At 45.0% G+C, this 24,680-nt stretch overlaps 2 protein-coding genes across 5 annotated transcripts; both read right to left on the bottom strand.

The window, feature by feature from the left end:
• Positions 1 to 587: 587 nt before the first annotated feature.
• On the bottom strand, positions 588 to 6,619 carry SUOX (sulfite oxidase). Of its 3 annotated transcripts, XM_047867717.1 has the most exons (5): positions 6,006 to 6,619; positions 4,703 to 5,158; positions 3,185 to 3,241; positions 2,737 to 2,914; positions 588 to 2,499 (listed from the first exon to the last, which is right to left on the bottom strand). In XM_047867717.1, exons 3-5 carry the CDS (start codon positions 3,229 to 3,231, stop codon positions 1,090 to 1,092), a joined length of 1,635 nt encoding a protein of 544 aa, XP_047723673.1. In that variant the 5' UTR covers positions 3,232 to 3,241; positions 4,703 to 5,158; positions 6,006 to 6,619; the 3' UTR covers positions 588 to 1,089. The 3 variants fall into 3 exon arrangements, with proteins under 3 accessions (XP_047723673.1, XP_047723672.1, XP_047723671.1); XM_047867716.1 differs by having other exon boundaries at positions 4,703 to 6,619; XM_047867715.1 differs by lacking the exons at positions 3,185 to 3,241; positions 4,703 to 5,158; positions 6,006 to 6,619 and having other exon boundaries at positions 2,737 to 3,167.
• A 153-nt stretch (positions 6,620 to 6,772) lies between these two features.
• RAB5B (RAB5B, member RAS oncogene family) lies at positions 6,773 to 24,177 on the bottom strand. 2 transcript variants are annotated; one of them, XM_047867722.1, is made up of 6 exons: positions 24,046 to 24,177; positions 13,391 to 13,653; positions 12,186 to 12,337; positions 10,446 to 10,568; positions 9,803 to 9,896; positions 6,773 to 9,466 (listed from the first exon to the last, which is right to left on the bottom strand). In XM_047867722.1, the coding sequence occupies exons 2-6, from the start codon at positions 13,551 to 13,553 to the stop codon at positions 9,351 to 9,353; spliced, it is 648 nt and encodes a 215-aa protein (XP_047723678.1). In that variant the 5' UTR covers positions 13,554 to 13,653; positions 24,046 to 24,177; the 3' UTR covers positions 6,773 to 9,350. The 2 variants fall into 2 exon arrangements, with proteins under 2 accessions (XP_047723678.1, XP_047723679.1); XM_047867723.1 differs by lacking the exon at positions 24,046 to 24,177 and adding an exon at positions 14,510 to 14,633.
• Positions 24,178 to 24,680: the final 503 nt, after the last annotated feature.

Here is a 24,680-nt window from a genome sequence, read left to right as displayed (position 1 = left end):
ACCAGGCGACAGGCGGCGTGGCCGAACACCGAGCGCCCCCAAGCCAGGGAGACTGCTGGGGAAAGGAAAAAGAGCTAGGGGAGAGTAGCCGAGCGCCGAAAGCTTCAAGTCGGAAAGGAGCGGTCGCGTGCGGAGGGTAACTCGATGACTGCCCCTGCATCTGCGTTTGATTTGTAAGCTAGGCGCACTTTGGATGCCCCCACCTGCCGTGGCATATCTGCCCCTAGTGCCAAGTTTTGTCCTGCCTCTGCTAAGGCAATATTGATTTTAGCCTCTTAGAATTCTTTGCTTTTCCTGCCAAGTGTTTAGAAATGGGGAGGGGCGGGAGGAGCTTAACAATGCCATTTAAAAAAATCTCTCTTGAGGGTATTCTTAGCTGAGTCACCTAAGCAACGCTACAGATACTGGCGGACCTCGGAGAAGGAAGCCCCACTTTTTGACTTCCCTACTTCCCTTCCCCCCCCCCCCCCACCTTGTTTGGGATTATCTCACTACATATCCCAGTACCAGTGCACCTCCCTCCTGCAATATGCTCACGCGCCAGCCTCAAGAAGTCCCCAAAGTCATAATCTTTTCTTTTTTCGGAGTTGTGTCTTAAACAGATACTTTATTGATGTGTTTAGAAAAGTGGAACTATAAAGGGGCAGGATTGCACCTCTCACGACCCCTGGCAACCAGAAAGTCAGTAGAAAGTTGCATATACATTTTTGTACACATATCCACACACATTCTCTGAAGACTCCTAAGAGGAAAAGCAAAATAAAGTGATGATAAACACTAGAAGTGGAGGTGGGGTAGGAGAAGAGTGCTTGTTTACAGAAATTTCCCCACTTCTAGCTTACATCTTCAACAGCTCTCAACTTCTGGCATAATAGGGATATGTAACATAGTGTCAAAGGAGAGCTGGTGTCTGGGTGGAAATGTGCAATGTGCATATCTGTGTGTGGTTTAGGAAGGCATAGTATAGGGTTGTGATCCAAGAAGTGGAGGTGGAAGGAAAGGTTTTCCTGTGGTAACAAGGCAAAAGGATGTGTGTGGAAAGGGGTTGAGATGATGATTCTGGGGAGTAGGTAATTCCATTTCACCTTCTTATGGGGCGACATGGACATGGACACGGTGCCAGGCATTGCTGAGCACACCTCGCAGGTTCCAGATTGGGGCCACGGTGTCTGGTTGCACATTGTAGCTGTCATCTACAGCTTTACAAACAATGTTCAATTCCTTTCTCCCAGCCGGCACAGGGGCTTGCAGCTGCCATAGTCGCCAGGCCCAGGCCTTTCTGGGACGCTGTTCCTCTCCATCCAGCTCTGCCACGTGCCAGGTTAGACCCCCATCCAGAGACACATCCACCCTGACCACAGCCCTCCCACCACCACTCCATGCATAGCCCTTGATAGTCACCTCCCCTGATTGTACTGTCTCCCCATCCTTGGGTTCTGTGATGGCTGACTGGACAGGAAGTTCCTGAATAGATGGAGCGGAGTCAAAATCTACTGTGTCCCAGTCCACAGATGGAGAGAAACCTTTATAATCCCGCCGCTGCCAGTGACTGTAACTTTCCTCTGGTTCCACACTCACTTTGCCCAGCCATTTGACATGGCGGGCACCCACCACACCAGGAACAACCACTCGCACAGGGAAGCCATGGTCACGAGGCAGAGGCTGCCCATTCATCTCGTATGCCAGCAGGACCTCAGCTTCAGGATCCATGGCCCGAGCCAGAGGGATGGATGCTCCATAGGCAGTCCCTGTGGGGTCTGAATCCAGTCCCTCAAAGCAGACGTGGGCCTCAGTTTCAGAGAGTTGGTGACCAGCCTTGGCTAACACATCACAAAGGCGTGCCCCAACCCAGCGTGCAGTGCTAATGGCCCCGATATTCCACTCCAGACCTCTCACTTCTTTGAATTGAGTCATTTCAGAGCGCCGGTTGCCAGCACACTGCAGAGTTACAGTGATCTCATGTTTGGGGAACTTGTACAAGTCATCCAGGGATAGACACAGTGACTGACCCCCAGGTGGCCCTACTACATGCAGACGATAGGTTTCTGGGTCCAGGTTAGGTACAGGCAGATGGTTCCGGGTGAAGAAGATAGGGTTAGGTGTGATATAGTTTTCCGTCAGCAGTTCAGGGGGGGGCTCTGCATTAAAGGGGCGCTGGCTGTTGACCTTCAGGGCTGGGTGACGTACGGGATCATCAATGTAGGGGTCAGAGGTCTTCAAGGTGGAAGGTACCTTGTCTTCAGGGCTCAGCTCCCCAATCTTGTACTGAGCCAGCATCTCACGCACATGGGGCTGGTTATGAACAGCATAGAGGGCCCAGAAGGGCTCTAGAGGACCCCCTGCTGCTAGCATCAGCTTTGATGGCCCCCCAGGGTGTAAGTCCACAAATTCTGTAACATCAAACACCTCACAGCCCAGAGTCACCCAGATCCTAGTTTCAGGGCTGCTGTGAGATCTCACTTCCTCTCTTGTGTATACATGTGGTGACTCCTGAGTAGCCTGCAGACAACGCAGGGGTAAGGCAAAAAGAAACATAAACAGTAAGAAGGAATCACTCTTGCTTACCCTGACCCAAACCATAAAGTCATGGCCACTGTGAAAGAGAGGTAGCAGATTTCATCTTTACTCTGCATGAAGACAGTATCACCATGGCTCTGTGGTAATAGCCTGGGTTGCCTGGGGAGCTTATTAGGGCCCCCTTGTTCTGACAGTGAAGTCCCTTTCTTCCCCACTTACCCTACACCGGCGGTCATGATAGGCCAACACTGCACCCAGGCCTAGCAGAGTCCCCATGACTTTCCATCCCCCGGTGCTGGAGTTATCACCAGAGAAGGCAAGGCTGGGGCACTGGGGCTGAAGTGAATCATCTGTAGAGCAAGCCCGAATATAGAGCCTTGAGGGGGCTGACTTGAGTCTGGAAGAGAGAGAGGTCCTCTTAGCAGCACACTCCTGATCATAGGAAAGGGACAGTGAAGGCCTGAGGTTTACCAGGTTGGCCATTGGTTCCTTCAGTTGGGACTTAAGTTTCTCCAGGGTTGAGTGGAACAAGCAGGTGAGATATGGCTTTCCCTTTCCTCCTTAGTATCCAGTATTTCAACTATCTTATCTGGTAGATAAATGTCATAAAGATACTGGGGGTGGGGAATATGGGCTGAGACACAAGTTCTAGGATGCGATGGCCTACCTGCAGGCCTGTCGGAGATGGGGGATCACAGCCCTGTGCAGCAGCATTGTGACAGACCTGTGGGAAAAAGATTCCAGGATCAAGATAAGGAGTTCTGGGAAGGGATGATATTAGTGAAACTTGAGGAAATGAGTGGAAGAAGACACAGAGGTCAGCAAGGTGCTCTCTGGGCAAATGAAGAGACTTTTTCTGTGGTAATGAGGCCAAAGGAAGGGACTATGTGTGGGGGGAGGTCCAAATGGGTCCTTAGAGAAAACATAAAGGACTTCAAAGAGACTGTGCTGACAGGATGGAAGGGAATGAGGCAGTGGGTAGGGGGCTTCTAGAATCACCATCCTCCATTCTCTATCCACTACAGAGACCAATGTTCAGGGCCAAGGGCCTAAAGGTCAGAAGCCAAAATGTCGACTGTCCAGTTTGCTGGTTTATTATTTCCAAAGTCAGCAGAGGACAAATGAGAGGCAGACCAACTTAGGGACAAAAACATGAAAAAGGCAGTGGCAGCCTAACAGGGTGAACCAGCTCAGATTCTGGGGAGTCAAACTGTTTTGGGTTTGTGAAATGAGCCTTACCATTAACCAGCCCCATTTCCTGGGCAAAATACCAACTCTCTCAGAACTTATGTCCTCATCTATGAAATAAGATCTACCTAGCAGGGCGGCTGTGAGGAGCAAACACACAATAACATGGTTTTTGAAGGCCTTTCAGTCCCTTCCTTTCCTTCTACCAACCTTAGGAAAAAAGAAAATTGAACCTGGCTGGGAACTGGACTCCAACCTAGGGTTCTCACCCCTACCTTGTCTATGCCATTCCCGTGAACTCAGCAAATGGAGAAGTTAATGACTTTGGTGTCAGGGAGTGGGCTAAAGAAGTAATTTTTCCCCTCTCTGCCCTGCAGCAGTTCGTTCCTCACAGCATTGAGCAGCTCACTGACCCCAGGAAGGCCAAATCCAGGAAGAGTAAGAAGTGTCCCAATTGCTGGTGAAATGCTAAAAAGGGGGCAGGCCGAGAAACTGTGAAGGAGATAGGAACAGGAGCAGTCTGCATTTTACTCCTGGGCCATGGGATCCTCACTCTCCCTCCCACCTGCCCTCAGTCCCAGCAGCCCACTTGAACCAGACGGGAGTGGTCCAAGTAGGACTGACTTGCGGGTAAACTTGGTAAACCCAGTGTCCCAGGTTTGGGAGAAGCAGCCTTCTGCTCCAAAACAGACGCCACCTCCCTTTTGCGGGTGGTGACGCCTCACCCCCCGGGGAGCACTTTAGGTAGGAGGATATGTCCAACTCCAGAGCACAAGCACCCAGTCCAATGCCATTGCCCAGCAGCTGGTACAAGAGTGTCTCGTAGCAACACACTGCGCTCCTAAGAGGAGCAGCGGGAGTGGAGGTGGTACTGGGTTTTTGTTCGAACCCATGGGGTTCGGAGCACCCCCGGGTCCCAAGGCCCTGGCCATCTCCCAGGTTACCAGTCGTTCCTCCTCCTCCTCCTCTTCCCACTCCCAGTCCCCAGCCCCCTTACCGGGTTCGGGCTCGGCGTCCGGCGTCGGCAGGGTGGCTGGCTTACCCGCCCAGCTCCCAGAGACTGCTGGCGAAGGGGCGGGGCCAGCATCGTGACGTTGGGGCCGAGTGAAGGAGCACTCTCGCCTTTCTGTTCATCCCCCAGCTATTGGCTGGCCGCGCGCCTGCAAGCTGCTGTGCCCGCCTTCTGGAGGCAGAGGCAGGAGGGGTGCCACGAGGGCTCGGAGCTAAGACTGGCTGTTTTTTGTTTCCAATCCCCGCTCGACAAGGAATGGGACTCTCACTGTTGTCCAGAACTGGGCAGTGGAAGGTGACGAGGACTCCAAAGCTTGGGCGGAGAGGTGGGAGGTTTTGAGACGCCCCCGCCCTGCCCCTACGGCTGTGACACAAGGTGCATTCACTGAGAAGGCCTGGGAATCCAGCGGGCATTCTCCCAGCCATGAGCTCCACCTCTACCCTGTTTTTGACAAACATCTGTGTTGCAACTAAAACAGCCCGGTTTGCCTTTTAGTGAAAACAAGGTCAAGCGCTCAATTCTCTTATATCCAAGAATAAATACAGAAACGAAGCTTAAATAGTGGTTCAAAGACTAGTTCCCTTGGACATGTCTATTTTCTTCCCAAAGTATAGAACAATACAAATACCGACTTTTTTTTAGTTAAGCCAATTAAAAAATCATTGTCATAACTAGAACAATATTTTAATACCCCCAAGTATAAAGATTATAATCGCTCATAATCACACAGTGGAGAGCACTAAGAATACGTTTGCCATTATCCTTTCATCCTTTGGTGCAGTACACACTGTTATTGGCTGGCTGTGAACTTGAGGCGAACGTATCCACACTGCCCTCTAGAGGCCAAAAGGTTGAACTACAACCTTACTAAGTGAAGGTCTTCATCTTTAATTTTGGAAGATCATTTCCTCTCCCTTTCTGCTCTCCTAAAGTGAACTAGAGCTTTTGTCAAGAATCATTGAGCCCTGGGGGGAGTACTAAGAGACAGAAGGAAAGGGGAATCGGCAGTGAAAAGGTGAGTTTGGCCCTGAGGGTTTTGGAAATTCCAGCTCAACTGTGTTCAATTAAATCATTGGAGAGGTCTGATGCCCAACCTATCCTACCAGCCTTGAAAATTGGGCTCAGCCCAAGAATACAGAGAAATCAGTTAGGGACTGTCTGAGGATAAGACTTCTCCATAATAACAGTGTCATCTTGTGTGCTCCACACATACTTTACACAATTGACCTTTGAACCTCAACTTTTCTTCATTTTACAGAAGAAACAGAGGCAGAGAGCAGTTAAGTACCTAGGTCAAGGCCACAGCTGATAAATTGGTAGATGGGATTGTAATGCCAGCTCTGTCTGGAACCAGTCCTTCTTCCTGTACTTCTGCAACCATACCTGATCTTTCTCTGTGTCATTCTCTCCCACCCACCTCCATTTAGACCGTGATGGACTGAACGGCTTCAAGTACAGTAGCAAACAAGAGCAGATCTAGGAGAAATTTTCCTGTTGGGGTGGAAATGATCAATTAAAAATACAAATTTAGTGCTTTATTTAACCTTCTTTAGGTCACGGACCCCTCTAAGATACTAGCAAGGCAAGCAAGGCACACTTTCCCTGGAGAAATGCACATAAACTTTTGCAGAATACTTCAAAGGATTCACAAATACCTTTCCTTCCAGTCTCATCAATTGTTTGCCCAGAGGTCCACAGACCACACCCCCTACCCCACCCTGCCCAATATGTATTAAGAGGTCTATAAAAATAAGTTACGTCAGATTTGATGAGCTCTCTAGTGGCTTGGGAATAGGAGTGATTAAACAGCAATAAAGCGAATATTTTCCAAATTGGGCTATCTCACTATTCAAGAAAGATTAAAGGGAACTTATAAGGAAGTACGATGACGTAGGAGAGGGTATATTTCTGATTCACGTAAACACTGAATGCCCTTTCTTCCAAATTTCTAGTATCAAATAGCAAAAAAAAAAAAAAAAAAAAAAAAAAAAAAAAAAAAAGAAGAGAAAAAAAAGAAAAAAGAAAGAAAAAAGAAAAAAAGAAGCAACACTCCAATACACTTTTCTTTTTTTTTTTTTTTCCTTTTTTACTTACATTAAATACATCGGTAAATCAGCAGTCGCATTCTGTTACCACGATTGTTATGTTGGGAGAGGAAGAAAAGGGAAAAAAGGCAAATGCTTTCTTAGAAGAAAAAAAAAGGACACCCCCCCACCCCCGCCTTAAAAAAAAACAACTGATCAGAAGGGAAGAAAAAAAATGAAGAGCTGGGAAATAAAAACTAAGATCCCCAAGCCCAAGAAAGCTCAAAGGAAAGCAGAAGAACTGGTAGGAAGTAGAAGGACTGGTAGGAAGTAGAAGGAAAGCAGCAGACAGGCCTAACAGCTAAGGCCAATCCTGTTCCTAAGGGGGCTGGGGAGGGGAGAAAAAGCCTGGAGAAATGGTTTCCCAGCCCCAAGGCAATGAACCACTTCACTCCCATTCCAGGGGGAAAGATGCACAGAGAAAAAAAAACAAACAAAAAAACCCCCTTCATTTCTAAGGAATTTAAGAGAGCGATCCTAGTTCTTCCACTTATAAGGATGCACTGGGTGCTTTGGGGAGCTAGTGGATGCTGGGAAAGGAAGAGAAAAATATATGTGTTTCAGGGCCACGGGAACTAAGGCTGCCCCTGGAAAAGGAAGGGAATTGAGGCCTAAGTGGAAGAACCTAAGCTGGGTCCTTCGGAATCTCAGCTTCAAGGATTTCTCAGCTGCTCTGGGACAGAGGGCAGTCTGCAAATCAAAGGGTAGAAAGGTTCCAATCCTAGGTCACTGTGACCTTTCCTATCTTACTTCCCCCAATTTTCCCAAAATTCTGGGCTGGAACAAGAAGGAGTTTAGAGCTCTCTCTTGCCTTGATGGCTTCACAAAGATATGCTAAAACACCGGATGAGAGAGGCCAAGAAGAGTGGCTAGAGATTTAGAAGGGACCAACATCCTCTGGTGACATGAGACAGCTGTGATGGACCTTCAGTGGCAGTTGTTCCCTGTCCACAGGAACAGGTGTTATGATTTGAGGGGTCCACAAGTAGGCCTGTGGTATTAACTTCTAGTGGTACATGGATTAAACCACTGGCTGGGGGTGAGTATGAGGGTAAGAATCGGGGGACTAAATGGAAGATACTAACAAAGGAGAAAAGAAACAGGGCCTGATTGATGGGAGGTGGAGGACAGAACAGACTGTACAATGGGAATAAAGATCATACCTATTTACAGGGAAGTAGAAAAGACACAGTAATGGTTGGATCAAATTGAATGTGAACCCTAGGAAAGGATAGAAAACTCCTCCCTCCTGCCTGACACCCCTCTTCACTCCCATACAATGGCCTAGGCTATCCCGAGACCACTCTCCAGTTGCTCAGTTAATTCCCCAGGAAAGGCAAACCTATACTTGAGAGCTAGGTTGGCAAGAATATAGGTTAAGAGTCAGAGCTGGAGGAAGCAAGCAATGGAGACTGGACTTGAATAGCTGCCACTGGTCCTGTTCTCTACAGCCCCTCCCCAAACCTCATATATATACTACCTTGGGTTCCATTTAATTAAAAAGGTGAGAGGGCAGGTAAATCAATCAAAACCCCCATAAAACAAGTATCCCAACTGAACTACCACCAATTAAAGTGCAAACTGCAGGGGAATATAGTGGCTGGGGCTGAGGCCATCTAAAGGCCAGAGAAAAAAATGCATATGTATAAATCAGAGGATGGGATTCAGAAACTGGTCCCTCCTCTAATTAGATCACAGCAGAGCCAAAGATGCAGGCAACCAGTGAAGATTCTTTGGAGGACTCTGGGGTCCAGAGTCTCCCCCACTATGGGGGAGAAGCTACCTAAGAGGCTGGGTGAGGGGGAAATCAGGCCTTGGAACAGTTCCAGAGCCACAGGTGACACTGCATCTCCACCTCCTCTACCTCTGCCCAGTTAGCTAACAACACAACTCCCACCTGGTACCCGAGAGCTTGCCTTCCCGTTCTCATCTCTACCTAGAAACACCCTCCACAAGGCCAACTCATGGAGACTGCAGTGTTTTCAAATACGAGAAACTCCAACCAAATAAAAACAAAAAGGAAAGGTTTCCTTACTCCCTCCCGCTCTGAGCCTTACTCTCCCCCAGGGCCCTTTAATGTGACTGAACTGGAAACCTCCTTCCTCAGTTCCTGGGTTCACCACCTTCTCCATCCTGGGGAGAGGAGGAAAAGGGGATCAAGAACAGGGATTGACCAAAAGCAGAAGGGGAAGGGGCAGGAGACAAAAAAATGTTTTCTGGAAAAATGAGGAGGAGGAGGAAGAGGAAAGATAAGTAGGTCACTGTCTTGCACCTATAATACAAAGTGAAGAAAGTTTGTTTTGGAAGGTAAGTCCTGGGGGATCTGACCCCCAAGCCCCAGAGTAGGGGTAGGAGGCCAGTGGCAACAGCTGCCTGGTGTTGGTTGCTGAAGCGTTAAAAAGTGCCATGACGGAGCTGTCAGGAGGCAGCCCTTGGGAGCCAGGGCTCAGTGTGCTGTTACCGTAGGGGCTGTGTGCTGAGGGGTGGGGATGGAGGTTATTTCTTAGCTCTCGTGCTAGCTCCATACTTGTTTGCTGCTAGCCACCCCCTCAGTTGCTACAACACTGGCTCTTGTTCTGCTGGGACTGCTCATGGAGATCCACACCCCGGCTTCGGCCTGCTGCACCCCCCAGATTCTGGGGTTCACTCTTTGGCAGCTTCTTAGCTAGAGATAAAAAGAGAAGGGAAAAAAGTATGGTAGATTTTACTCATCTCTCCAAAAAGACTATTGGGTGGGGGAGTGATATGGGGAAAGGGGAAATGTGAGAGATTAAAAGAATGTTTTGAAGAGGGGAAGGTTCACTTTTGTAAACTACATTAAAGATGTGGGGGGATGGGGGCTAAAGCTGTAGCCAAAGGATGGAAGTCATAATGGAAAGTTATTTCCATACCTAGTTTTCACAGCAGGAGACACTCCCCTCTGTCTTTACGACTTGGGCTAGTGATCTTGCCAAGAGGCAAGGCAAAAAGACAGGAAGACCCCAGGCTGTTCTGACCTTACCTATTGCCAGGAAAAGATCGTTCACGTTCATAGCTGTCTTGGCTGAAGTCTCCATAAACAATAAGCTGTTGTCATCTGCATACGCCTGGGCCTCCTGCAAGGGGTGGGTATACTGGTACTCAGAATGTAAGACAGGAACAAGTACTGTCTTTCCACTTCCATGTAGCACCAGAACTAGGTAGTATCCTAGGTTTAACTGCCCTCTGAGCCAGCTGGCTCTGGACTCATATTTTGGTGACGACTTCCTCAAGGATAACTCATGGTCTAGACCATTTAATCCAACAAGCAGATATCAGGAATCTTGATAATGAGGGAGAAGGTAAATTGGTTGGGGGCTTTTAGGTTGTGACACTTGAATAGTCCCTTACCTCAAATTCACCTGTTCCCTCTTTCCTGTTTTCACATTGATACCCCTATAGCTGGTACTCCCCTACCCCTCTGCTCTGAAGTTTTTTTCTGACTCCTCTAAAATCTCCTGGCTGTCATTAGGGTCACAGTATTGTTGTATTTAGCCTGGTGTGGAACTGGGGAATGGAGATGATAAATGACCTCAGATGAGGTTTTCAGAGAGGGCAGGTTTGGGGACTAAAGATCCCAAGTACAGAGGGAGTGTGTTACAGAGGGATTCTATGGGCCAACTTACTTCATACTCCACCATGCGCTTATTGGCCAGGTCAGCTTTGTTCCCTGCCAGGGCAATAACGATGCTAGGACTGGCCTGTCGCTGTAGTTCCTTTACCCATGTCTTCGCCCGGGCGAAGGTTTCCTAGGAAAACATGAGGAAGAGAAGGTAGGCTAGAATGACTGCCAATCTAGGCCCATCACCTTTTTTTTTTTTTTTTTTTTTTTTTCTTTTTTTAATTTTTTATTTTTTTAAATTTACATCTAAATTAGCATATAGTGAAACAATGACTTCAGGAGTAGATTCCTTAATGCCCCTTACCCATTTAGCCCATCCCTCCTCCCACAACCCCTCCAGTAACCCTCAGTTTGTTCTCCATATTTATGAGTCTCTTCTGTTTTGTCCCCCTCCCTGTTTTTATATTATTTTTGTTTCCCTTCCTTTATGTTCATCTGTTTTGTCTCCTAAAGTCCTCATATGAGTGAAGTCATATGATTTGTGTCTTTCTCTGACTGACTAATTTCACTTAGCATAACACCCTCTAGTTCCATCCATGTAGTTGCAGATGGCAAGATTTCATTCTGTTTGATTGCCGAGTAATACTCCATTGTATATATATACTACCCCTTCTTTATCCATTCATCCATCAATGGACATTTGGGCTCTTTCCATACTTTGGCTATTATCGATAGTGCTGCTATAAACATTGGGGTGCATGTGTCCCTTTGAAACAGCACACCTGTATCCCATGGATAAATGCCTAGTAGTGCAATTGCTGGGTAGTAAGGTAGTTCTATTTTTAGTTTTTTGAGGAACCTCCATACTGTTTTCCAGAGTGGCTGCACAAGCTTGCATTGCCACCAACAATGCAAAAGAGATCCTCTTTCTCTGCATCCTTGCCAACATCTGTCATTGCCTGAATTGTTAATGTTAGCCATTCTGACAGGTGTAAGGTGGTATCTCATTGTGGGTTTGATTTGTATTTCCCTGATGATGAGTGAAGTTGAGCATTTTTCATGTGTCGGTTGGCCATCTGGATGTCTTCCTTGGAGAAGTGTCTATTCATGTCTTTCGCCCATTTCTTCACTGGATTATTTGTTTTTTGGGTGTTGAGTTTGATAAGTTCTTTATAGATTTTGGATACTAACCCTTTATCTGGTATGTCATTTGCAAATATCTCCTCCCATTCTGTTGGTTGCCTTTTAGTTTTGCTGTTTCCTTCACTGTGCAGAAGCTTTTTATTTTGATGAGGTCCCAGTAGTTCATTTTTGCTTTTGTTTCCCTTGCCTCCAGAGACGTGTTGAGTAAGAAGTTACTATGTGAAAGATAAAAGAGGTTTTTGCCTGCTTTCTCCTCGAGGATTTTGAAGGCTTCCTGTCTTACATTGAGGTCTTTCATCCATTTTGAGTTTATTTTTGTGTATGGCATCACCTTTTTTTTTAACTTAAGATTTTATTAAGTAATTTCTACACCCAACGTGGGGCTTGAACCCACAAGCCCAAGATCAAGAGTCACATGCTCCACCAACTGAGCCAGCCAGGTGCCCCAGGCCCATCACCTTCAAAACCCTGTCTCAAAACTCACCTCTTCTAGGCAACCTTCCCTCACTGAAACCACTTGTGTCATTACCTCCGTCTTACCAGCACTTGGGAGTAGAATTTATACTCTTATTTTATTTTGCCATTTCAAGAACTTGTTTTTTTCTTCCCCACCTAATTTAATTCCTATTAATAAAAGCAAGAAACTTCACAGCCCACTTACCTGATTAGTAATGTCATAAACCACAATGGCAGCTTGGGCACCTCTGTAGTACATGGGGGCCAAGCTATGGTATCGCTCCTGCCCAGCTGTGTCCCAAATCTCAAACTTGACTGTTGTGTCATCTAGACAAACAGACTGGGTGAGGAAGGCCGCTGTGGATGAGAGAATGGAGGGGAAGAAGTTGTAAGTAGGAGGATCAATGGGAAAATCCCAGCCCCCTTCATAATATCTCCATTCTCAGTCTAAGACCAGTTACCAACCAGGTCATTCAGCTAAGGAAAAGGTTTAGAGTTCCTCTCCTTATGTATAGGTCTTAGAACCAGGATTAAGACTGCCCTTGGCTAAGTCCTTCCTGCCAGAAGTTCCTCTAAGTAGTGGGGGCACATAAGCTATGAATGTTAGAGAGAGGAGCTGACACTTATCTCTCTTCTAACCAAAATAGAGGAATAAGGGATAGTAACAGAAAATAAGTTTCAAAGGTCACATCAATAATTAATTAGAAGATTTTAAAGACTGATGACAGATCCCACTATTAGCAATAAATCTGGCTGTTACTTTTTTATATAATCTTCTGCTGGTCCAAGAACACTGAATTTCCAAGGTTACTAGTAAAAGTAGGGAAGGTGTAACATGGGAGTTCTCATAAAAGATCTTTTACTGAATTACCACCTTAGGGAGTAGTAGAAGGGAGAAGGTAGCAAAGGTGGGAAAGGCAGATGTCTTTTATCTTTTATATTTAGTTCCAGCCTCTTCTACAGAGCTTTTCCAAACATACATGTCTACACCTCCACCAAATTCACCCTACTTCCCATACTGATCAGTACATCTAGGGCAGGGCCCAAGCATGACAGGATAAAAATGTTCCCCAGGTGATTCTGATGTACACTTTTGATTATGAATCACTGCTTTAAGCCAACCCTGCTCAAGATGACACTCAACTAAACTTCAATTGGATTAAGAGGAAAGTGAGAGGAAGAAGACAAAAGATTAAAAAAAAATTAGTGATTTTCTTGGTGTGCAAAGGTCAACCTTTCTAATTTTCTTCTAGGAAGCAAGAGGACAAACATATCTATTTTTTGGCATTATGACAATTTTTTTTTCTTCTGTTTTATAAAGGATTTCTGTTCCAGAGAGCTAAAAAGGCCAGCTCCACAATCAGGTCTCTAGATCTCCCTTCAAAAAGCCTCTTTCCCTAAGGTACTCACCTCCAATGGTGCTCTCCTGGTACTCATGAAACTGCCCTTTGACAAAACGTAATACCAGACTAGACTTCCCCACTGCAGATTCACCCAGCAGGACCAATTTGAACTGGCATATTTTGCTGGCCTGGGGCTGCCCATTGGGCCTGGCTGTGCTTCTGCTAGTCATGGCTAGATTATCCGAATGGGAAAGGGTGGAGGGAGGGGGGATGCCACAAAGCGGCAAAGGGGGAAGGGGGAAGGGGAGGGGACTTCAGGCTTCAACAGTCCTGCAAGAAAAAAAAAGTAGGTAAAATTAAACACCGGGCCATTGCTGCTGCAATCAGTTTTAGAGAAAAGATAAATCTCCTAATTTCTTTGCTCCTATGAGGACTTAATAATTAAAATCAACCCCATTAACCCCATCAACCCCACGGAGAGGGTCCCAGGTAGCTGACACTCAGTGGTAAGAATGCGGAACAATAAAATAAAAATTGCATCGGAAGTGGAGTCTGCCCTACTACATAATCTCCAACTGCTAAGGGAGCTGAAATGGAGAGACTGAAAATGGTATGAAATAAGTTTATTCCCCATTACTTTTCCACCAGATCTTCAAATAACAAATTGATCAATTTTTAGTTGGCCCGAAGAACACCCAAATCTACCCACAAGTACCGTAGACCCCCAGTATCTCCTTGGTATCCCTGGTGCTGCCCTTCCCCTCACCCCCATCTTTTTTCTAGCTTTCAAAATGAGAGATGCACTCTAGGGGTGTGGGATGAGTCACCCCTCCCTAGGAGCAGAGGGGTAGCTTCTGGGCCCATATCCTTCATACACAACCAGTCTTCTTGATGTTTCTGAAACTCTAACCAGGGTCCATTTGCCAGGAAAATCTGTCCTTTATCATTTCTGGTCAAAGGTGAGTAGAGAAATAGACCATAGACAACTAACAAACCGCATTCAGCATCAACTTTCTTTTTGCTTCTGCCACCTCTCTGAGTCTGAGAATCTACCATGTCTAAGAATCAGTAGGCTTAACCTCTCAACTTGCAGCTGTCTTCCTGGTGCCTAGGGATTAGATTACTCTCCACACTAAATGGGCCTAACAGCTGTAGCCCTCCAAATTTGAAGCAGAGAAAGGTGTACCTTTTGACACAAGCAGGAGTCTCCAGAGGATGATGCAGGGATAAGTTTTCAAGCGATAAACATTTGATGAAAAGAAACTGAACCACCTTTTTTTTTTTTTTAACCTCCCAAGGAGCTTGGAAAGCTGGTGGTAGAAGAGGAGACAGAGACAGAAGTGGAGACTTCTGAGAGTCTAATCATCCAAACCTGAATATACTTCATCATTCTGATTCTGAGGGGAAAGGAACTATAAGATTCAAAGGTGTTAGCATGATTAGAATATGCAAAACTTCTGTCCAAAACCTAAGCATTACTTTGGTTGTACTTTGTTCAAATTAATCTTTCTGTTCTCCAAGGCTGATTCTAATAACTCCATAAACATACTTTATGGCACGTGGGGAAACATTATTTTGTCACTATAGCAAGATGCTTTGGAGTCAAATCAGCGTTAACAATCTGTAATTCTAGTAAAGATAGAATAAAGATAGTAAAGAGAAAAATTATACAGGAGGCAGTGCAGAGGAACAAAGACTACGAAGTCTAATTCACTGGGTTTATTTTACAGTTTTGCTTACTACCTGTGAAGCTTTGGGCAGATTACTAAATTCATATGTGCATTTCTTTCATCTGTAAAATGGGATAATAGTTTATGGGCTGCATAAAGCTGTTGTGAGGACTGAGATAACACAAATAAGTATTGACAGGGGCATCTGGGTGGCTCAGTTGGTTAAACTTCTGACTCATTGATTTCAGCTCAGGTCATCATCTCATGGTTGTGAGACTGAGCCCTGCCTTGGGCTCCATGCTCAGTGTGGATCCTGCTTGGGATTCTTTCTCCCTCTTTCTCTGCCCCTCCCCAGCATGCGCATGTTCTCTCTCTCAAAATGAATAAACTTAAAAAATAAATATGCGGCAAAAAGTGCTTCATGAATATTAAACCACTAATCATTTTTTTTGAGTGTGCATGTGTGAGCTGGGGAGGGAGAGAGGAGAAAGAATCTCAAGCAGGGTTCACACCCAGTGTGGAGCAAAAGCTTGACATTCTATCTCTGGACCCCGAGATAATGACCTGAGCTGAAATCAAGAGTTGGATGCTTAACCGACTGAGCCATCCAGGCATTCCTCATTATTAACTACATCAAGAAATTTCTCTGAGCCTTTCCTTCCACCTTTATAAAATGGAAAGAACACCTAACTCACAGAGTAGCAATAAAGGTTAAGGAAAAGATATATTTAGCATAGTGCTAAAAAATAAGTATTGTTGGGGAGTCTGGGCAGCTCTGTCGGTTAAGCATCCAACTCCTGGTTTTGGCTCAGGTCGTGATCTCAGTCATGAAATCGACCCCTCCCCCCGCTTTCTGCCCCTCTTCTGTTCGCACTCTCTCTCTCAAAATAAATAAACTTGAGGAAAAAAAGGTAAGTATTATTTAGTGGCCCTGATTTACAGAAAAGATCAATGAGAACTCCAAAAAGTCCCAAAGTAGACTAGATTAAGACAGAGGAATGTAAGAAATTACTCTGATTCTACTGGGTATTTTATATTCCCCAGGCCAGTGAGTCCTACGAATCCAGATACACACAGGCTATTTTGTGGTGTTTTCAGTGGTTCATGAGGAAATGGTAAAAATAAAGACGATATAGCAAGTTTTTCATAAAGCTAAATTTATTCAATTTAAAAGAATATTCTCTGTAACAAGACTTCTAACTTCTTACTTTCTTAGTATCAATTTCCTCTCAAAGGTAAATATGTATTATATAGAAAAACCTCTAACACCTCTTGTTAAAAAGTTGTAGTACAAAACACATGGTTGGATCCTACAAATGTAAAACAAAATTCTGCATATAAAACATTTTGGAAGAATACATACAAATTTGTTAACAATTTTATTACCTCTCTCTGAGGAGAGTAGGATTGAGGAGGGTGTTATGTGAAGGACTTAAGAGTTTTTCATTCTACCAAATTCTTTTTTTTTTTAAGAGGAAATATATATTTTTTAATTATATTTTTAGGAAGCATTTTTTTAAAAGCTTTCTAAATAACTGTTTTAATGCTTTAAAAATATAATGGTGTTGATTGGCAATAGTAAGACTTCTAAATACCAGTATGTGGGAAAACAAAACCCTCAAATTTAAATTAATTGGTCCACAAAATCCTAAATTCTGGGATCCAGTACTGCAAGAATCGGTATTAATTAGGTTCTTAGCGACTAGTCACAATGCTTTAGCTCTTTTTCAAACTGGGGGTTGTAAACCAATAATGACCTTGAAATCACTTGTGGATCATGATCAGTATATTAAAAAAAAGTGGGGGGGGAGTGCCTGGGTGGTTCAGTTGGTTGAGCATCTGACTCTTGATTTTGCCTCAGGTCGTGACTTCGTGGTTTAAGAGTTTAAGCCCCATCCATGTCAGACTCTGTGCTAACAGTGTGGAGGCTGCTTGGGATTCTCTTTGTCCTCTCTCTCTCAAAAAAAATAAATAAATGTTAAAAAAAATTTTTTTAAAGAAAAAAATAACAAGTATGTTGCAAATAAGAATCATTTTGTGAAAATGTTTCACTTTATGTACACACATTGAATTATGATGTAAAATGTTTTGTTTTATTAGGAGTCATGATTAAAAAAAAAAAAGTTTAAAAAACTGCTCTGGAGAGGCCTGACAAGGAAGGAGGGGTTAATAAGGATGGGAGGAAGTCTAGTCTCTCGCCAGCCTATAGGTTATGGTTACTGTTATAAAACTTCTAGATGAAATTAAGATGAGGGCTGACTATAGCTCTCCAGGGGTCAGAGGATTCTTCAACCCTGCTACTGAAGTTATGACACAATTATGAAAATGGGGAGTCAAATTAGACAGGGGCAGTCCCGTGTAGTACTGGTAACGGCTTTGGAATCAAGCAAGGCTGGGTTTTACACTCTGCTTTGCCAGTTAAAATCTACTGTGATCTTACGCTACTCCCTTTTGCCTTTCTGAGCCCTGGCTTCCTTATCTATAAGGATCGTTGGGGAGGGAGGGGGTTGGAAAAAGTAGTAAAGAGTGAAATTTGAATTCACTTCCAAAGTTCTGGGTACATTTAAGAAATTCCTGGGGTGCCTGGGTGGCTTAGTCAGTTAAGCATCCAATTTCGGCTCAGGTCATGATCTCATGGTTCATGGGTTCAAGCCCTGTGTCAAGGCTCTGTGCTGACAGCTCAGAGCCTGGAGCCTGCTTCAGATTCTGTGTCTCCCTCTCTCTCTGACCCTCCCCTGCTTGCGCTCTGTCTCTCTCTCTCTCTCTCTCTCTCTCTCTCTCAAGAATAAACATTAAAAAAAAAAAAAAAAGAATAAACATTAAAAAAAAGAAATTTCTTTCTCTTAGAGTTTCTCAGAATCTGTGAGAAATGATTTTTAAAAACATATTTATGTGGCACTTCATATACACTGTTTCATAAGAAAAGATAGGCCATCATAACTCTACACTTTAGAACAGAAAACAGATGACACAATAGGAAAAAACAGATGATAAGCTGATCAAGTTTCCTTTAGGTGACATACATATGCTATATTCTTTAAGACACAACAGGAAAAGTTACTAGATTCTTTGACTTATTTGCTCACCTTTTCTTTCTTTCCTTTTCCTTCCTTCCTTTCTTAAAGTAAGCTCTACATCCAAGATGGGTTGAACTCACAATCCCAAGATCAAGAGTTGCATGCTCTACCCGCTGAGCCAGCCAGGTGCCCCAATTATTTGCTTACATTTTCAACTATTTCAAAGCATGTGATCTAAGGGGCAGAACACTAAGCCTCAATGTTACTACTTTACAAGGAGAAAACATGGGAGTTAGAATGGACTGAATTTTCATAGGCACATGGCTCTAGGCTTGGGAAAATAGTAGTAGGGAGTAGGGGAAATGTGGAGATAGGAAACAGTCACAAGCACATTCAGGTTGCAAAACCCTTGTTACCCCCACAGACAAATCAGCAAACTTTCTTGCTACTAAGCAACCTTGGATTGTCACAGATTAGAAACTAGTGGGTTAGAAAAAACTACCTCCTACCCGATGTGTCACCTCAATAATATGTCTTACCTTGCCTGTTCACAGTAATTGATGGGCTGCCCATCACTGTGCCTTAATCTTCAACCCCAACATGTATATAAGGCTATTATGTTTTTTATGCAATAGCTAGACTCTCAAAAGATCAGGAGTACAGATGTGAAATAATATACATAAGATTCAAATGATTCCTAGTGGTGACTTTTTTTTTTCCTAAGAGTTGACAGTAGGCAAATGATCCGTTCAAAGACAAAACATAAACCATTGCCACCCAGCCAAGTGGTGTGATGATTACCTTCAAACCTGAGGCCAAAAAAGGGAGGACAAGGAAGTTATTCTTCCCTTCAACCCTTTCAGACTGGGAAAGAAAAAATCAGATTTAACTTCCCTTAGAAGTGCAGCTCCACAAAAATGGTTTATCAAATGACCATTAACTAGGGAGGACTGAGGTTTGACCATGGCATCAGCCCACTGGGGAGGGGAAGGTGGAGGATGAAGGGGTCAGTTCATTAGTTTGGGAAGCTCCCCTAAACGCTCAGGAAAAGTATGCATAGGAAAGGTTTCTCAGTTTGCTGGTTCCAGCAGAGCAAGACTCTATTCTTCAGCCCCCCTTCCACTTGGTATCTTTGAGTGTCTGAGCCAAACACATTATGAAGCCTCTAGAAGACTATCACCTATTAACAGAGACTAACTTCCAGATACATTGCCACTGGAGTCTAGCCCACACTCAAATGTCAGTCCCATAAGGTCAGTTTGCCAGATAAGAGGCAGTCTAGAGGTCTAGTCCAGTCTCTGTATTTTACAGGTAAGGTAACTGAGGCACATAATATTAATCAACTTGCCAGGTGTTACCATACAGACAGCTATCACAAATAATATTAACTTGCCAGGTGTTATCATACAGACAGCTAAATCTCCTTTTGGTAAGTACTCCAAGTCATGTACTCTTGCTAGTAGTATACCACTATACCTCTTAAGGAAGCAGGAGATGCTAACTCTGAATTGAACCCTGAAGAGGGCACCAGGACTGGATCAAGAGCTTAGATTGGATAGTTTCTGCCTCTATTCAGTTTAGATAAGTACTTCCTTTGGGACTAAAACCAGGTAGACAGATCCAGGACTTCCCTGAGAACTAGAATCCAATTCTATATTCTTCTAACAGAATAATTCACTCATTACCATGCCTCTCTAGAAGGTCTTGACCAACCCTGCCAGGAAGGCTGAAATGGAAATAATTTAATGGAATAAATGATAGGGAAAGAGTGGTAACTTTTACAAGGGTCTGTGTGCTGGGGACTAATGTAAGAGATTTAATGATTAGGAAGATAGGACAAAAGCCAGTGAATACCTTCAACTCTCAACTTCTTTTAGACCCCAAATTACTAAAATCTTGAATTGAGAGTTCTACTACTTGGCTCTTTCATTGTGTTGACCAATGTTAATTAATGAGTCACTGTCTTAAATGAGAGAGTCCTTCCACTTCCCCCACTCTCCCTTCCATTTCCCTAAGAGGTAAAAAGCATACTTATCTCTTATCAGTATGGTAGTACAAACTCTATTGACCTAGGAAAGATTTGGAATGTCCTTCCCCACTTTGTGAGACCAGTAAACTCGTAATTTATCTTTTAAGGCCAAGCTTAAATGTCACCTTCTCTGTGAGACACCTTCTCACCCAGCAGAATTCATCAGTTTCCTCTGGGGTCCCCTAGAATTACGACGGTATTTCTATCACAGCATTTATTACATTATATGAGTTCATTGTGTGTGTTTGTTCTGCTGAACTGTCAACCTCTCAAAAAGTGTTACTATTTTTTTTTTATGTCATCTTGACTTTCCAGCACAATGCCTGGTCCCTAGTAGGTGTTCATTAAATGCTCTCTAAATTAGGGGCGCCTGGGTGGCGCAGTCGGTTAAGCGTCCGACTTCAGCCAGGTCACGATCTTGCGGTCTGTGAGTTCGAGCCCCGCATCGGGCTCTGGGCTGATGGCTCAGAGCCTGGAGCCTGTTTCTGATTCTGTGTCTCCCTCTCTCTCTGCCCTTCCCCCGTTCATGCTCTGTCTCTCTCTGTCCCAAAAATAAATAAACGTTGAAAAAAAATTTAAAAAAAAATGCTCTCTAAATTAATTAAGGCTAAAGCAGTCCTGCTTCCTCCTTCATCTATTCTTCCCCTTTTTGTGCCACCTGGATAGCTTCTTACTCAGTTCCATTTGGGAATGTTTTTAATAGTCCTCAGAATACCAATTCTCTCCCTGGCCTCTTTGTGATCTCCCTTGGATGGAGGGCCCCCTTGAGACCCAGCCCACAAAGTACTGTTGCAACTCACATGGGCTAACTGCTTTTCCTGTCACCCGTTACTATGCTCAGATGGCCTAATCACACCCAATATGTGGCCCTCCCACCTTAACACTGAAGCAACTGTGGCTTAAAACAAGTTCCCTGAGTTTTCAGTTAATGTTAAGTGTTAAAAAAACTTTGGGTCATTATCTCTATTAATTCCTGAACTTGAGAAACACACGTTAAAAAAACAAAAAAACCCACCATCACACCACCACAGAGTTAGAGGACATTCTGAAAAGGTATCCACTGCCCCTAAACCAAAGCTACAGCCTGGCTCAGAAATCTGCATACACTTTGCCCACCTGGTTGGCTCCTTACTAAGCTCAGTTACCGTTCAATGACTAATTCTTTCCTAAAACACTCTTGGGAAGTGGGAGTGTACTGTGTAGGGTTTTAAGGTATCCTTCCTCCTTGAGGGCTGTTGCATTTCCTTATTTTGAGTTTACTGTCTTACACTTTGGTTACTTTCCAATCTGAAATGCTTTAGGATTAGGGAGCAGCCTACACACTTGCTTCTCCTAACTTATATATCCTCAGAAGTCAAATTCGTATCAATGCATACAAACAAGCAAACTACAGAAAAGCAATCCTTGCTCCTGGGCAAGGTGAGAGTTAGAAGATAGGAGGTATGACTTGAAGGACAATGGGAAAGCCCTCTTCTCCAAATACATTTTTATAATTCTGGATCTGTGTCAGATTGTTTCTTGAAGGTAGACTTGGATTAAAAAGAAGGTGGAAAAGACAAAAAAAAAAAAAAAAAAGTCTAGAAGAAAGGGACATGATACCACCAGGATGTAGAAAATGGCAAAGCCTGTTGAGGATTAAAACACACACATAGACACATATCCACACAATTTTCTCTAGGACTGGCTTTGCAGAAGGAAAAGAAACTCCTGGGGGACATAACTGAAGTTTCTGAGGGCACTGTACAAAGGCTGGGCACTAATATTAGAGGGCTTCTAGAGCCAGTAAGAACAAATTCAATTAATAAGGTGGTAGTATGAAATGTCCTAGCTGTACTGAGGTTTAGAGGAAAACCAATTTCAAATCCAGAGAAACTTGAGAGCTTCTCACATCACTACAGAAAGACAGATACAGGGGCCCCTTAGGAGAGCCACTGTCTTCTTTTGGGTTAATGAAAAGATATTCAATGAATGTCTGAACACGTAGAGGCCATGAACCAGAAGACGGAGGTCTCAAATTCCTCACTTTAGCAAAGATGCCAATAATTCTCCCAAACAAAAAGATTTATCTCAATGCTTCTTTCCTGCCCATAAAAAAAGTATTAGCCATCTATTTGGGCATTTCCTAGGATACCTAATGCACAACTGGGGGATGCTGGGGACTGGGGGGGGGGGGGGGGGGGGGGAGGTGCGGTGTTTTAAGAAGGTGAGGAGGAATAACCCAAAGTATAGCTCTCTGCTTGTGTGAATTTGATAGAAGACAAAATGATCTGTGAAAGGAGCACAATAAATAAGAGAGTATCATTCCAGAAGAGAAAACTGGAAAGAATGAGAGACCAGAGTTTAGTGGGAACATGAAAACAGAATTGCCTTTGGTGGCACATCCCCCAAAGTAAGATTAGTCTGATCTGTTGTCTCTTATCTCTGACCTTTCTGGATAAAACGAGCGAAGTATGTGTGTGAAGATTTACACTTTTTACACTTCTGTACAGCCTGAGTATTTAAAAATATGTACATATTACTTATGTAATTAAGAAGAAATATAATCATAAAATACATTTGTATAAGAGAGTAAAAGGAGGAAGTATAAGGGAAAATCCAATAAACTCCAACTATAGGGGACTAAGGAGATCAGAAGACCATTAAAAATATATGGGGGGGGGGTGGAGAATGTGATTCCTGTGCCTTAGTAATCCATCTTTTTCTCTACTCACCCGTTCCTCATATGCCTCACTGTTTGACCCAACTTTTACCTGGGCTCCTGAAGAAGTAGACAAAGAATAAGGGTGATGCCAACCTTCTGGAATGGAATTTCTCACTCTTCCTCAAATCCCTTCCTCAGTGATATCACCTCATATTTCCAGGCTTGTTCCACCTAACCATTACCTGCCTGGGAAATACCCAAGCTGAAGTCCCATAAAAGTTTCACCAACTATGGTCAGAAGATCTGTGACTGGGGATCTCTTAAGCCCCTTTCCAGGGCGGATAATACAATCGCTGATCCCCTGCTTCTAGGTCAGAGATACTGTAACCACCATAGATCAGATTATTGAGAACAAACACCCCCCAAATCCAACTTCTTATTTCTTAGACAGCATTGCACCCTAACCCAGCTGAGGTTGGTAAGAAGAAACACAGACTGCACCTTAAACCAGTTGAAGCCAAGGAAAAGTGTAGGGAACAGTTGGAACAGCCAACAGTCACAAATTTTTTTTTTTTTTTAACTTTTGTCTTCATTCGCTACCCTGGGAGTACCAAAAAACTTCGAGTCACCACAACTCACCACTAAGAGGAACAAAAGAGTGGGTCCTTTCAAGACCCAGATCCTCCAGTCCACCCATGAGCATTCCCAGAAGCTCCCATAACTGATACCAGGCCCTGCTTCCACTTCTCCAACTAACTAGTCTTCTAGATTAGAAAAGCTTTCCTCCTTTGCCTCAGTTCTCCCTCAATGAACCCAAATCCCTCTCAGCTCAACTCAGAGCACCCTAGTTATTTTCATAATAGACACTTTCCCTGAAGAGAATGCCCCTTTACCCAACTAAGATGCCTTCTCAGGCCCTTCCAACTAGACAGCTCGAAAGCCTCAGCCCCGGTTATCCTCGCGGCCCGGGCGTCTGGTTTGACCCCTCCGCACCTCCCGGCAAATGGGCTTACCTCACCCGTTGCCCCGTCCCTTTCCCCCAGCTCCTCCCTCCTCAGAGCTGCTCAATGAGGCCTGCCCCTGCCCTCACACAGCCCCGGGCCTCCCGCGCCGGCCCTCGGCCCCCGCAGGCCGCCAACACAACCCGGCCGCCTCCCGGCCTCACCAACTTCGGGCTCCCAGCCCGCCCGGCCCCCTCCTCAGCGCCCCCATTAGGCCTGCCGGGGCCCGGCCCCCTGCTCCCCTCTCCAGTGGGCCGCCCTGACCCCTCGCTGAGGTCCAGACCCGCCTCTGCTCTCAGGCCAGTCCGCTCTCCTCTCCTGGGCGCCTCCGCCCCTGCCCTTGTGGGCTCCATCAGCCCAGTACCTGGGGCTCCGTCTCCCCCGTCGGGCCCAAGCCTGTGTCGAACAGACAAACAGCTGCAGCTCAACCAAACCTCCTGCCCCTCCTCCTCCTCCTCCTCCTCCTCGCCTTGGGGTGGGGGCCCCAGCCAATAGCACGATTACCCGCCTACCACCAAGGGTGGGCGATGTATGCACTAATCCGCCAATCCTCTGGAGAAAGGCGGGCCTCTTCCGGCGCCGTCACCAACGGGTACCAGCGAGGGACTGGACAGGCAGGGCTCCGGACCAATATAGAGAGGGAAACCTCGAAGATGGACGAGGTGAGGAGCCAGTAAAGAGCTAGCTTTCTGAGACAGGGGGCGGTGCACTGCTGACAGGCGTACATATCAACCAATAACATCTCGACGCCCTCATGACCCCGCCTTCTGACTCATAAACATCTAATCAGGTGAGTGATGGAGGCGGATCCAAGTGAAGATTTAACCAGTACTGGGAAAATTCGGAACTTGAATGGCAGGCAAGGCGGGTTGAAAGTAGCCTTAGGAAGGCCGCTACTGACCTCCGCCCCTCCCCCCGAATTTGGCGGGGGCTGACTCTAGCTCCCCGCCCTTTATGACAAATTGGCGGCGTAAAGAGAAATACCTCACCTAAGGACCC

Source organism: Prionailurus viverrinus, chromosome B4, assembly GCF_022837055.1.
Source record: "Prionailurus viverrinus isolate Anna chromosome B4, UM_Priviv_1.0, whole genome shotgun sequence".
NCBI lineage: Eukaryota > Metazoa > Chordata > Mammalia > Carnivora > Felidae > Prionailurus > Prionailurus viverrinus.
This window is presented reverse-complemented; position numbering and strand designations above follow the sequence as displayed.